This window comes from Staurois parvus, unplaced genomic scaffold (genome assembly GCF_062004578.1).
Source record: "Staurois parvus isolate SC_StPar_1 unplaced genomic scaffold, SC_StPar_1.0 ptg003925l, whole genome shotgun sequence".
In the NCBI taxonomy this organism is placed as follows: domain Eukaryota; kingdom Metazoa; phylum Chordata; class Amphibia; order Anura; family Ranidae; genus Staurois; species Staurois parvus.
In genome coordinates, this window is record NW_028321720.1 from 1 (window position 1) to 15,664 (window position 15,664).

General features: G+C 50.0%; 1 protein-coding gene across 1 annotated transcript in view; it reads right to left on the reverse strand.

Moving 5' to 3' along the window:
- Positions 1–2,481: 2,481 nt before the first annotated feature.
- CCDC24 (coiled-coil domain containing 24) overlaps positions 2,482–15,664 on the reverse strand; it is a 35,704-nt gene continuing 22,521 nt past the window's right edge. Inside the window, exon 4 of the mRNA XM_089668179.1 lies at positions 2,482–2,634. Within this exon, the coding sequence (XP_089524305.1) occupies positions 2,520–2,634 (115 nt within the window). The 3' untranslated portion in view covers positions 2,482–2,519. The remainder of the gene's footprint in view (positions 2,635–15,664) is intronic.

The window sequence follows — 15,664 nt, forward strand, 5'->3', positions numbered from 1 at the left end:
CCATGTGATCTCTGTGATCATTCACAGATTTCACACGTAATAAGCAATGATATCAGAAGTGACATCGTGCTTACTACTCTGCATGTGATCAGTGATAGGCCAATCAGTGATCACATGATCGGGACCTCGCACAGAGATCCTGTACAACGATCAGTGTTCCACTGTGTCAGGAGGGACACAGCGGGCACCAGATCGCGGTGCTGCGTGCTCCCAGGGAGCGTGCAAAAGCAGGGGGCGGGGAGGCCATTTATAAACGGCCACCCGCCCCAGCACTGCCACTGTCCAGCCGTTTATTATACATGGCAGGACGGGAGGTGGTTAAAGAGTGGACCCCGGTTCACATCTCTGTGGGTGGTGCCGCTGCAGATCCGCAGGAAAATCCATGCAGCCACACCACCCGCTTAGAGAATTGCGGACCCACGGGCAGGTGCCATTAGTTGTAATGGCACGCCGCCCACACTGGAAAACGCAACCACACTGGGAACCTCGGCTGTGTTTTCCAAAGTAGTGCAGGGACTTCTTTCCCCGCGTGTCACGGGCACGGGAGTCCATTCAAATGAATGGGCTCTCGTGCCCCAGCAAAACGTGGCCCGCACGACCACATAGGTGTGAACCGGGGGTTACCATGCAGGAGGTGTGAACCTAGGCTAAGGGCTCATGTATGCGGGGCATTTGAAAAACTTTTCTGACCGCTGGAAACTGACTGCTAGAAAACGTAGGTTAAAAATGGCAGTTTAGCCGCGTCTGCGTTTAGAAACGTTTTTAAAAGATAACCTCAGGAGACCCTCCCAAATGCCCAGAATGTACTGAAAATACTAAATAATTAACTATTTCAAACATTTTGTGAGAAATAGAGAAAGCGCAACTTTCTGATGCAACTGTAGCAAAACCGGCTCGTCGCTCTGGGGTAGGAGCTACGTAGTGCTGTAATGCCTCCGGATTCATTCTGGAGAGCACACAACACTCCTCGTGTTTTGATGTGTTCCAGTACAGTTCTGTGCAGAAATAATGCGGCGCGTTCTACCATTTTTTCCTGCATGCGAAACCTGGAACTGACTGCGCTGGTGTACCGGGTCCATTTGAATACAAGGAAAACGCTGTATATTGAATTTTTGCTGCAGGCACTAGACAGCATTTGGATATGGACCTGCCCAAAAACGAGCCTAAAATGCAAACGCGCATCAACGCATTTACACGCGGTTACAAGCGTTTACATGAGGTTACACGCGTTTGGTGTTTGAAACGCTGGTAAACTGTACTCCTGAATGCGATTTTTGTGCTTTCAACTTTGTAACCTCAACTGCCTGTAAACTGCTGGTAACAATTATGTGTACATGACAACATAAAGGAGAGTTCAGGTGTTGCTGAAAAAATGCACAACTGCTCCGAAACTTCAGTTTATCAGCTGCAGTGTACATGAGCCCTAACTGAACAATCTGAAGTTAGAAGCTGATTGGCTCCCATGCACAGCTGCACCAGTCACATCAGTCTCTGTACCAGAGGAGCTTACACTCTAATGTCCCCTCCCCCATAGTCACATCAATCTCTGTACCAGAGGAGCTTACACTCCAATGTCCCCTCCCCCACAGTCACATCAGTCTCAGCACCAGAGGAGCTTACACTCTAATGCCCCCTCCCCCACAGTCCCATCAGTCTCTGTACCAGAGGAGCTTACACTCTAATGTCCCCTCCCCCACAGTCACATCAGTCTGTACCAGAGGAGCTTACACTCTAATGTCCCCTCCCCCACAGTCACATCAGTCTGTACCAGAGGAGCTTACACTCTAATGTCCCCTCCCCCACAGTCCCATCAGTCTCTGTACCAGAGGAGCTTACACTCTAATGCCCCCTCCCCCCACAGTCACATCAGTCTCAGCACCAGAGGAGCTTACACTCTAATGTACCCTCCCCCACAGTCCCATCAGTCTCTGTACCAGAGGAGCTTACATTCTAATGTCCCCTCCCCCACAGTCCCATCAGTCTCTGTACCAGAGGAGTTTACACTCTAATGTCCCCTCCCCCACAGTCAAATCAGTCTCTGTACCAGAGGAGCTGACACTCCAATTCCCCCTCCCCCCCAGTCACATCACTCTCTGTACCAGAGGAGCTTACACTCCAATGCCCCCTCCCCCCACAGTCACATCAGTCTCTGTACCAGAGGAGCTGACACTTTAATGTCCCCTCCCCACAGTCACATCAGTCTGTATCAGAGGAGCTTACACTCTAATGTCCCCTCCCCCACAGTCACATCAGTCTCTGTACCAGAGGAGCTTACACTCTAATGTCCCCTCCCCCCAGTCACATCAGTCTCTGTACCAGAGGAGCTTACACTCCAATTCCCCCTCCCCCCACAGTCATATCAGTCTCTGTACCAGAGGAGCTTACACTCTAATGTCCCCTCCCCCCAGTCACATCAGTCTCTGTACCAGAGGAGCTTACACTCCAATTCCCCCTCCCCCCACAGTCACATCAGTCTCTGTACCAGAGGAGCTTACACTCTAATGTCCCCCTAGAGTGGCTCAGTCTCTCCCCTTATTGAACACATACAGGTGATTGGTGGGTCTGGGGGGTTCACTTACCTGCAGGTTGGCGATCTCTTTCTTCAGGGACTGACACTCCTCCTCCAGCAATGATCTGGGAAGAAGAAGGAAGGTCAGAGTCACTCACATGTGGAATTATAATTCTTTAAACAAATTTTTAGTCCCTCTGATTGGACCAATCACAGAGGACATTCATTATACAACCTGCATACATCACACGTGAGCGGCGGTGGTCGTCCATGTGGCGAGCACTCACATCACACCGCGCCGCATTCCTCTTTTTACGAGTTTTCTGGAAATAGATTCTGTGCATATTACAGCCCCAGAGACATCAGTAAATGTTTCCTTATTGCGGGCCGGACACACTCCATGCTGACGGTAAGAGGGACAGACCGTACCGGATCTCACAGTCTATGAAACCTCGACAATAAAACTTCTATTTGTTCTTTTTTTGATCAGAAATATCCCAATTCAGTTTTTTTAGTTTAATAAAAGGCAAAAAAGGTCATTTGATCCGGACAGAAATCCGGAGAGCCTGTACACACTGCAGTGTTATCTTAGGTATTGTCCAGACTGAACTACAGGACACCCCCTATGATATGTGGATGGGAAGAGGGAGGTGTTTTGTAGTCTTAACCTAGGATGACAACACTTCTCCTCCATAGGTACAGTGCAGTAAATGAGTGTTGTCACCCCAGGACAGGAAGTGTGATCCTCGGGTGAAAAAGGAAAAAGAACTGAAAAAAGAAAAAACAACACATTCACCACATCCAAGGACTAGTAGACTGCAAAATAATCACCTTCTGTTTTGGGGTGTACTATTAACCACCTCCCGTCCGGCCCATGTACATAAACGGCCGGACGGAGGCAGTGCAGGGGTGGGTGGCCGTTTATAAATGGCCTCCCCGCCCCCTGCTTGTGCACGCTCCCTGGGAGTGCGCAGCACCGAGATCCGGTGCCCGCTGTGTCCTCTAGACACAGTGGAACACCAATTGTTGTACGGGACCTCTGTGTGAGGTCCCGATCATGTGATTGGCCAATCAGTGATCACATGAATAATAGTAAGCAAGATATCACTTCTGACATCATTACTTACTACTAGTGAAATCTATGAATGATCACAGAGGTCACATGGTACAGGGCCATTCACAACAGCCCTGTACCATGTGACAAGCTGTGACCAATCACAGCTCACACAGTGTTTCTCAATGGCTGCAAGAATGCAGACAGAGAGAAAGAGAAATGATTGCTTTTACAGCCTTTATGGGTGTAAAAGCAATCAGGGTAAAAAAAAAAAAAAAAAGATCTTCATAACTCCAACAAGTAGTACAATGTCACCATGGTGACACTGTACTGCTAGGGTGACAGTATGTAAAAAAAAAAACAAATAATAATAAAAAAATAAAAAATGTAAAAAGACTTTTTTTTTAAATTATAATTTTTGGTTATAAACTAATTTGGGTTATTTTTTTTTACTAGAAAGATAACTGAATACATTTTAGCCGAGATTTATGAAGAAAGGTTATTTATTTACAAAATTTTATAGGAAAACACTTTCAAAATTTTTGGACTTTTTCATTTATATAGCAAAAAAAAAAAATAATCCCAGTGGTGAATAAATACCACCAAAATAAAGTTTTATCCGTCTCAAAAAAATGGGTACAGTGTTGCATGACCACGCAATTGTTATTCAAAGTGTGATAGTGCTGAAAACTGAAAATTGGCCTGGACAGGAAGGGGGTGAAAGTGTCCGGACTGGAAGGGGGGGTGAAAGTGTCCGGACTGGAAGGGGGGGTGAAAGTGTCCGGACTGGAAGGGGGGGGTGAAAGTGTCCGGACTGGAAGGGGGGGTGAAAGTGTCCAGACTGGAAGGGGGGGTGAAAGTGTCCAGACTGGAAGGGGGGGTGAAAGTGTCCAGACTGGAAGGGGGGGTGAAAGTGTCCAGACTGGAAGGGGGGGTGAAAGTGTCCAGACTGGAAGGGGGGGGTGAAAGTGTCCAGACTGGAAGGGGGGGGTGAAAGTGTCCAGACTGGAAGGGGGGGGTGAAAGTGTCCAGACTGGAAGGGGGGGGTGAAAGTGTCCAGACTGGAAGGGGGGGGTGAAAGTGTCCGGACTGGAAGGGGGGGGGTGAAAATGTCCGGACAGGAAGGGGGGGGTGAAAATGTCCGGACAGGAAGGGGGGGGTGAAAGTGTCCGGACTGGAAGGGGGGGGTGAAAGTGTCCGGACTGGAAGGGGGGGGTGAAAGTGTCCGGACTGGAAGGGGGATTGAAAGTGTCCGGACTGGAAGGGGGATTGAAAGTGTCCGGACTGGAAGGGGGGGGTGAAAGTGTCCGGACTGGAAGGGGGGTAAAAGTGTCCGGACTGGAAGGGGGATTGAAAGTGTCCGGACTGGAAGGGGGATTGAAAGTGTCCGGACTGGAAGGGGGATTGAAAGTGTCCGGACTGGAAGGGAGGGGTGAAAGTGTCCGGACTGGAAGGGGGGTAAAAGTGTCCGGACTGGAAGGGGGGTGAAAGTGTCCGGACTTGAAGGGGGGTGAAAGTGTCCGGACTGGAAGGGGGTGAAAGCGTCCGGACTGGAAGGGGGGGAAAGCGTCCGGACTGGAAGGGGGTGAAAGCGTCCGGACTGGAAGGGGGTGAAAGCGTCCGGACTGGAAGGGGGTGAAAGCGTCCGGACTGGAAGGGGGTGAAAGCGTCCGGACTGGAAGGGGGTGAAAGCGTCCGGACTGGAAGGGGGTGAAAGCGTCCGGACTGGAAGGGGGTGAAAGCGTCCGGACTGGAAGGGGGTGAAAGCGTCCGGACTGGAAGGGGGTGAAAGCGTCCGGACTGGAAGGGGGTGAAAGCGTCCGGACTGGAAGGGGGTGAAAGCGTCCGGACTGGAAGGGGGTGAAAGCGTCCGGACTGGAAGGGGGGGTGAAAGTGTCCAGACTGGAAGGGGGGGTGAAAGTGTCCAGACTGGAAGGGGGGGTGAAAGTGTCCAGACTGGAAGGGGGGGTGAAAGTGTCCAGACTGGAAGGGGGGGTGAAAGTGTCCAGACTGGAAGGGGGGGGTGAAAGTGTCCAGACTGGAAGGGGGGGGTGAAAGTGTCCAGACTGGAAGGGGGGGGTGAAAGTGTCCAGACTGGAAGGGGGGGGTGAAAGTGTCCGGACTGGAAGGGGGGGGGTGAAAATGTCCGGACAGGAAGGGGGGGGTGAAAATGTCCGGACAGGAAGGGGGGCTGAAAGTGTCCGGACTGGAAGGGGGGGGTGAAAGTGTCCGGACTGGAAGGGGGGGGTGAAAGTGTCCGGACTGGAAGGGGGATTGAAAGTGTCCGGACTGGAAGGGGGATTGAAAGTGTCCGGACTGGAAGGGGGGGGTGAAAGTGTCCGGACTGGAAGGGGGGTGAAAGTGTCCGGACTGGAAGGGGGATTGAAAGTGTCCGGACTGGAAGGGGGATTGAAAGTGTCCGGACTGGAAGGGGGGTAAAAGTGTCCGGACTGGAAGGGGGATTGAAAGTGTCCGGACTGGAAGGGGGATTGAAAGTGTCCGGACTGGAAGGGGGATTGAAAGTGTCCGGACTGGAAGGGAGGGGTGAAAGTGTCCGGACTGGAAGGGGGGTAAAAGTGTCCGGACTGGAAGGGGGGTGAAAGTGTCCGGACTTGAAGGGGGGTGAAAGTGTCCGGACTGGAAGGGGGTGAAAGCGTCCGGACTGGAAGGGGGGGAAAGCGTCCGGACTGGAAGGGGGTGAAAGCGTCCGGACTGGAAGGGGGTGAAAGCGTCCGGACTGGAAGGGGGTGAAAGCGTCCGGACTGGAAGGGGGTGAAAGCGTCCGGACTGGAAGGGGGTGAAAGCGTCCGGACTGGAAGGGGGTGAAAGCGTCCGGACTGGAAGGGGGTGAAAGCGTCCGGACTGGAAGGGGGTGAAAGCGTCCGGACTGGAAGGGGGTGAAAGCGTCCGGACTGGAAGGGGGTGAAAGCGTCCGGACTGGAAGGGGGTGAAAGCGTCCGGACTGGAAGGGGGTGGAAAGTGTCCGGACTGGAAGGGGGGGGAAAGTGTCTGGACTGGAAGGGGGGGGAAAGTGTCCGGACTGGAAGGGGGGGGGAAAGTGTCCGGACTGGAAGGGGGGGGAAAGTGTCCGGACTGGAAAGGGGGGAAAGTGTCCGGACTGGAAGGGGTGGAAAGTGTCCGGACTGGAAGGGGGTAAAAGTGTCCGGACTGGAAGGGGGGGAAAGTGTCCGGACTGGAAGGGGGGGAAAGTGTCCGGACTGGAAGGGGGGGAAAGTGTCCGGACTGGAAGGGGGAAAAGTGTCCGGACTGGAAGGGGGAAAAGTGTCCGGACTGGAAGTGGTAAAGTAGAACTACAGAATATAATGGCTAATAATGAAGGAGGTACTCTCAGGCCCAGAGTGCAGCCATTGACAGTCATCTATCCCCCTTGACCCCCCTAAATGTAAGGAGTTAAACTTCTCCCGCCAATTATTTGCTGTGATGCTGAGGAGTCAGGAAAACATTGGCTGAACCCGGTGAATCTGGCAGGTCTCCCCGCGCTCCTCTCTCCGGCGCTGCCGATTCTTGGAAAGCCGCAGCTCTCTGGCTCGGCGGATTGTTGGACAAAGCAGAAACAGATGCGGCCGGCGGTGAAATCCCAGCGGGCTGGAGCAGAGCGCCGTTTTCACCGGATCAGCACTTTTCACAAACAAAATGCAAACAAAACACATCCAGGCCGGAGGCCCCGGGGCCGCTTCCCTCTACTGGGGGGGGGGGGGGGCAGACGGTGACGCTCACTGAACGCAGCCAGATGTCCTGACAATGAATTCCATGAAACATAAACTGGAAGACAAAAAGTGATAATCCACATTCTGCAGAGAACATTCGCAGCACGGCGGCTCAGTCAGCGCCTCTGCCCTGCAGCGCTAGTGTCCTCAGTTCAAATCCTGACCAGGACACTATCTGCATGGAGTTTGTATGTCCTGCCTGTAGGGGTTATGGCTAAGGCTTGTTAAGCCGAAACAACTTTTGTACCCGTGATGTTTTTACTGTGGTCGATCCTTAGATTGTACGCTCCTTGGGGGCGGGGACTGATGTGAATGTACAATATATATGTAAAGCGCGGCGCAAACTGACGGCGCTATATAAATACCTGAAATAATAATAATAAAACAAATATTTTAGAGCAATGGCGGTAGTGCGGATCAATTTTATTTCTGTCCTCCCTGTGCTTCTGTGTCTTTCCTCCAAAGACATGCTGGCAAGATAAATGGCGCTACTATGTGTATGTGAGATAGGGCCCTTAGATTGTAAGCTCCTTGGGGCAGGGACTGATGTGATGTACAATATGTAAAGCTCTGCATAGAAATACCTCGTATAATAATAATAATAGTAAAAGATCATTCCTCATTTTCTCTGATTCCATCTCGCCCGCTTCAGTGGAAAATCTCCGCCATGGATGACGTCTGTGCAGATCCCTCCACTGACTGTTTATCCCATTACATGCTGAATATGAAGGGGGGGGGGGGGGGGGTAAGGCTGTAGTTGGGACTTGGACCGGGGAACGCGCCGACACATTCCGCCAAAAATACAAACTTACGGCTCCGGATTTTACTGGGTTTTGGCTGCAGACGTAAATTCATACAAAATTATAAAAATAACAGATCTCCAAAAAAGCTTTTCGCACCACATTCTCCACCTGAAATGATGAACTAAAACCAAGAAATGCACTTAATATCGATGAATGGATACAAAATAATAGAATATAGTACAGTGATCGCTATAATAATATATATAAAATATCTCAACTACTTCCTGTCCGGACGCTTTCCCCCCTTCCAGTCCGGACACATTCACCCCCCTTCCAGTCCGGACGCTTTCCCCCCCTTCCAGTCCGGACGCTTTCCCCCCCTTCCAGTCCGGACGCTTTCCCCCCTTCCAGTCCGGACACATTCACCCCCCTTCCAGTCCGGACGCTTTCCCCCCCTTCCAGTCCGGACGCTTTCCCCCCCTTCCAGTCCGGACGCTTTCCCCCCCTTCCAGTCCGGACACTTTCCCCCCCTTCCAGTCCGGACGCTTTCCCCCCTTCCAGTCCGGACACATTCACCCCCCTTCCAGTCCGGACGCTTTCCCCCCCTTCCAGTCCGGACGCTTTCCCCCCCTTCCAGTCACACATTCACCCCCCTTCCAGTCCGGACGCTTTCCCCCCCTTCCAGTCCGGACGCTTTCCCCCCCTTCCAGTCCGGACGCTTTCCCCCCCTTCCAGTCCGGACGCTTTCCCCCCCTTCCAGTCCGGACACTTTCCCCCCTTCCAGTCCGGACACATTCACCCCCCTTCCAGTCCGGACGCTTTCCCCCCTTCCAGTCCGGACGCTTTCCCCCCCTTCCGGTCCGGACGCTTTCCCCCCCTTCCGGTCCGGACGCTTTCCCCCCCTTCCGGTCCGGACGCTTTCCCCCCCTTCCGGTCCGGACACTTTCACCCCCTTCCAGTCCGGACACTTTCACCCCCTTCCTCTCCAGGCCAATTTTCAGCTTTCAGCGCTATCACACTTTGAATGTCAATTGCGCGGTCATGCAACACTGTACCCATATTAATTTTTTAGCATTTTTTTTGAGACATAGAAACAATTGAGTACTGTCCGTGATACTTTTTTTATTTTCACTAACATACAATTTTGAGGATAAGCTTTCGGGGAGCGTCCCCTTCTTCAGGTCCAAGCAGTACAGACAAATAAAACTTTATTTTGGTGGTGTTTATTCACCGCTGGGATTTTTATTTTTTTGCTGTGTAAATGAAAAAGTCCAAAAATTTTGAAAGTGTTTTTCTTATAGAATTTTTGCAAATAAATAATCTTTCTTCATAAATCTTGGCCAAAATGTATTCATCTTTTTAGCAAAAAAAAGATAACCCAAATTAGTTTATAACTAAAAATTATATTTTTTTTACTTTTTTTTATTATTTATGGGTTTTTTTTTTAACATACTGTCACCCTAGCAGTACAGTGTCACCATGGTGACACTGTACTACTTGTGGGGGGTGATGAAATTTTTTTTTCTTTTTTTACACCGATTGCTTTTACACCCATAAAGGCTGTAAAAGCAATCATTTCTCCTTCTCTCTGGCTGCATTCTTGCAGCCATTGAGAAATACTGTGAGAGCTGTGATTGGTCACAGCTTGTCACATGGTACAAGGCTGTTGTGAATGGCCCTGTACCATGTGATCTCTGTGATCACAGATTTCACAAGTAATAAGCAATGATGTCGGGATGTGACATCTTGTTTACTACTATTCATGTGATCACTGATTGGCCAATCAGTGATCACATGAATCGGGACCTCGCACAGAGGTCCCAAAGAGCGACCTGTGTTCCGCTGTGTCCTCCGTATCATGGTGCCATGCACTCCCAGGAAGCGCGTATAGGCAATGGATGTTGGGGAACTTTTATAAACGTCCACCCGCATTGGCAGCGCTCCTGTCCGACCGTTTATCTACATGGGCCTGGATGGGAAGAGGTTAAACACTCATATGAGGTATATACTAAACACTCCCCATACGAGGTACATACTAAATGCTCCCCGTATGAGGTATATACTAAACGCTCCCCGTATGAGGTATATACTAAACACTCCCCATATGAGGTATATACTAAACGCTCCCCATATGAGGTATATACTAAACGCTCCCCGTATGAGGTATATACTAAACGCTCCCCATATGAGGTATATACTAAACGCTCCCCGTATGAGGTATATACTAAACACTCCCCATATGAGGTATATACTAAACACTCCCCATACGAGGTACATACTAAACGCTCCCCATATGAGGTATATACTAAACGCTCCCCATATGAGGTACATACTAAACACTCCCCATATGAGGTATATACTAAACACTCCCCATATGAGGTATATACTAAACACTCCCCATATGAGGTATATACTAAACACTCCCCATATGAGGTATATACTAAACGCTCCCCATATGAGGTATATACTAAACACTCCCCATATGAGGTATATACTAAACGCTCCCCGTATGAGGTATATACTAAACACTCCCCATATGAGGTATATACTAAACACTCCCCATATGAGGTATATACTAAACACTCCCCATATGAGGTATATACTAAACACTCCCCATATGAGGTACATACTAAACGCTCCCCGTATGAGGTATATACTAAACGCTCCCCGTATGAGGTATATACTAAACGCTCCCCATATGAGGTATATACTAAACTCTCCCCATATGAGGTATATACTAAACACTCCCCATATGAGGTACATACTAAACACTCACCATATGAGGTATATACTAAACACTCACCATATGAGGTATATACTAAACGCTCCCCATATGAGGTATATACTAAACGCTCCCCGTATGAGGTATATACTAAACGCTCCCCGTATGAGGTATATACTAAACACTCCCCATATGAGGTATATACTAAACGCTCCCCATATGAGGTATAAACTAAACGCTCCCCGTATGAGGTATATACTAAACGCTCCCCGTATGAGGTATATACTAAACACTCCCCATATGAGGTATATACTAAACGCTCCCCGTATGAGGTATATACTAAACACTCCCCATATGAGGTATATACTAAACGCTCCCCGTATGAGGTATATACTAAACGCTCCCCGTATGAGGTATATACTAAACGCTCCCCATATGAGGTATATACTAAACGCTCCCCATATGAGGTACATACTAAACACTCCCCATATGAGGTATATACTAAACGCTCCCCGTATGAGGTACATACTAAACGCTCCCCATATGAGGTATATACTAAACTCTCCCCGTATGAGGTATATAGTAAACGCTCCCCATATGAGGTATATACTAAACGCTCCCCATATGAGGTACATACTAAACGCTCCCCATATGAGGTATATACTAAACTCTCCCCATATGAGGTATATACTAAACGCTCCCCATATGAGGTATATACTAAACGCTCCCCATATGAGGTATATACTAAGCACTCCCCATATGAGGTATATACTAAACGCTCCCCATATGAGGTACATACTAAACGCTCCCCATATGAGGTACATACTAAACACTCCCCATATGAGGTATATACTAAACGCTCCCCATATGAGGTATATACTAAACGCTCCCCATATGAGGTATATACTAAGCACTCCCCATATGAGGTATATACTAAACGCTCCCCGTATGAGGTATATACTAAACGCTCCCCATATGAGGTACATACTAAACACTCACCATATGAGGTATATACTAAAACGCTCCCCGTATGAGGTATATACTAAACACTCACCACATGGAGTTCACCGCATGTCATACAACACTGTAAATACTCACCAAATATAACCTTTGGTTGTCAGATTCCAGGGTGGATCCGTTATACGTGATAAACAATGTAAAGGATGTTCACAAATAAAAACAAAGCAAAACAAAAAACAGAATTGTTTGGATATGCTCCATCCATTGTATCCCATAGGAGATACATTGTTATTACTTTAAATTCAAGTATAATAGGAAGTCAAGGGGACAGTTGGGGGGGGGGGGGGGGTATGGGAGGAGTTTTTGGTATTTTAGATATCAGCGAGTCACCTCCAGTGATTTCCATCTTGGAACCCCATAGGTCTGGTATATACATATACAGCTGGTCCAAGTTGCAACAATGTATCTATATAAAAACATCTATACCTGGAGTTCTCCTTTAAATGGGTAACAAAACAAACATTCAAGCTCCGGCTGCCGCAGTTTAAGTTACAGAAACATTTGTTTCTATCAGAAAGAAGGTTCGATGAATAAATCTGACTGCTGTGAGCTCCCGCCCCCACCCCAGCCCCTCTCACTGCTACTTCTGCCAGCACCTCGACCTGTTACAGGAAGTTTAATGGTCTACTGGCAGGATCAGCAGGTGACAAATTATGTCACATGGAGGATTCAGAAACACAGAATCTGATGTTGATGTTCCTGACAGACGGCATTATAAATGTCATCTAAAGATCCAGATATCCAGAAACGACGACAGCCCCGCCCCCGAGCACTGCGGTCTCTGCACAGCATGGAGGCCATAATAACAGTAAATTATAGGATGGGAGAGTCTGAGGGGCCCCACGCTGGAGGAATATCACTGGCTATACTTTACAGCAGACCACAAGCTGAACCGGCCCCTCTGTCCTGGCGGTGTGGTCAGGGGCTGCGGCACCACATTCGGAAGAAGAAACCACCAGAGCCTGGACTGACTCTGCGACTCGACAGATCTAGACCGCATTTTAAAGTACATCATAGTTGAAGTTTAAACTGCTTATATTCTCCTTCCCTTCTCCCCTCCCCCTCCCATGACATTTTTAAATAAAAGACTCTGTTTTCATTTCATACCTTTTTTTAATTGTGATGACAGCACTGGGTCTCTGTGCTTCTCCATGCAATGCCGGCAGATCAGCATGACAGAAATGACCCAGAGGAGGGACATTCCTCCACCCTGTCCCAGCAGAGATGACCCAGAGGAGGGACATTCCTCCGCCCTGTCCCAGAAGAGATGACCCAGAGGAGGGACATTCCTCCGCCCTGTCCCAGCAGAGATGACCCAGAGGAGGGACATTCCTCCGCCCTGTCCCAGCAGAGATGACCCAGAGGAGGGACATTCCACCGCCCTGTCCTAGCAGAGATGACCCAGAGGAGGGACATTCCTCCGCCCTGTCCTAGCAGAGATGACCCAGAGGAGGGACATTCCTCCGCCCTGTCCCAGCAGAGATGATCCAGAGGAGGGACATTCCTCCACCCTGTCCCAGCAGAGATGACCCAGAGGAGGGACATTCCTCCACCCTGTCCCAGCAGAGATGACCCAGAGGAGGGACATTCCTCCACCCTGTCCTAGCAGAGATGACCCAGAGGAGGGACATTCCTCCGCCCTGTCCTAGCAGAGATGACCCAGAGGAGGGACATTCCTCCGCCCTGTCCCAGCAGAGATGACCCAGAGGAGGAACATTCCAACAACTTGTCCCAGCAGAGATGACCAAGGGGAGGGACATTCCTCCGCCCTGTCCTAGCAGAGATGACCCAGAGGAGGGACATTCCTCCACCCTGTCCTAGCAGAGATGACCCAGAGGAAGTACATTCCAACAACTTTTCCTAGCAGAGATGACCCAGGGGAGGGACATTCCTCCGCCCTGTCCTAGCAGAGATGACCTAGAGGAGGGACATTCCTCCACCCTGTATTAGCAGAGATGACCCAGAGGAGGAACATTCCTCCAACCTGTCCCAGCAGAGATGACCCAGAGAAGGGACATTCCTCCACCCTGTCCTAGCAGAGATGACCCAGAGAAGGGACATTCCTCCACCCTGTATTAGCAGAGATGACCCAGAGGAGGGACATTCCTCCACCCTGTATTGGCAGAGATGACTCAGAGGAAGAACATTCCTCCAACCTGTCCCAGCAGAGATGACCCAGAGGAGGGACATTCCTCCACCCTGTCCTAGCAGAGAGGGCTGAGAGGAGGGACATTCCTCCACCCTGTATTAGCAGAAATGACCCAGAGGAGGAACATTCCTCCAACCTGTCCCAGCAGAGATGACCCAGAGAAGGGACATTCCTCCACCCTATCCTAGCAGAGATGACCCAGAGAAGGGACATTCCTCCACCCTGTATTAGCAGAGATGACCCAGAGGAGGGACATTCCTCCACCCTGTATTGGCAGAGATGACCCAGAGGAAGAACATTCCTCCAACCTGTCCCAGCAGAGATGACCCAGAGGAGGGACATTCCTCCACCCTGTCCTAGCAGAGAGGGCTCAGAGGAGGGGCATTTCTCCACCCTGTATTAGCAGAGATGACCCAGAGGAGGGACATTCCTCCACCCTGTCCTAGCAGAGATGACCCAGAGAAGGGACATTCCTCCACCCTGTATTAGCAGAGATGACCCAGAGGAGGGACATTCCTCCACCGTGTATTAGCAGAGATGACCCAGAGGAGGGACATTCCTCCACCGTGTATTAGCAGAGATGACCCAGAGGAAGAACATTCCTCCAACCTGTCCCAGCAGAGATGACCCAGAGGAGGGACATTCCTCCACCCTGTCCTAGCAGAGATGACCCAGAGGAGGGACATTCCTCCACCCTGTCCTAGCAGAGAGGGCTCAGAGGAGGGACATTCCTCCACCCTGTATTAGCAGAAATGACCCAGAGGAGGAACATTCCTCCAACCTGTCCCAGCAGAGATGACCCAGAGAAGGGACATTCCTCCACCCTGTCCTAGCAGAGATGACCCAGAGAAGGGACATTCCTCCACCCTGTATTAGCAGAGATGACCCAGAGGAGGGACATTCCTCCACCCTGTATTGGCAGAGATGACCCAGAGGAAGAACATTCCTCCAACCTGTCCCAGCAGAGATGACCCAGAGGAGGGACATTCCTCCACCCTGTCCTAGCAGAGAGGGCTCAGAGGAGGGGCATTTCTCCACCCTGTATTAGCAGAGATGACCCAGAGGAGGGACATTCCTCCAACCTGTCCTAGCAGAGATGCCTCAGTGGAGGAACATTCCTCCACCCTGGCTCATACACACTAGGGGGCGTACACATGCCAAAGCTCCAATGCTTTGCTTCACAACTATGACAGGAATTATACCCAGCAGGCGTAACACCCACCAAGCATGACCCATTCTGAATTGAATGGGGCCACTCTGCAAGTGCATCACAACCACGTGCAATGCACATGGTTGTGGTGTGCTAGGGGTCGAGCAGGCCATAAGTAGGCAATACAACACCTCCTCACCACCTGTCAAATGCTCTCAGAAGAACAATCCAATCGCGGATCGCTCTTCTGAGACCAAGGCTACTGTGATCCACACCCTTAGGAGACCAACCAACAGGCAGGTAGTATCCTCCACACTCTCAGTTCACACTGATGAGGTGCGAAATGCGACAAATCAAAAAGTATGGCTCAAATCGCATCGCACAAACATTGAATGTAATTTGAATGTGATGCGATTCCTGTTCAAAATAAATGCAGTGTCCCGCACCACATTAGTGTGAACCAGTGTTATAAATGTTCTCACTAATGCAGATGAAGATGCAAAAACACTACATTGCCAAAAGTATTGGACTGCCGGCCTTTCCACACACATGACCTTTAATAACCCCCCAGTCTTAGTCCGTAGGGTTC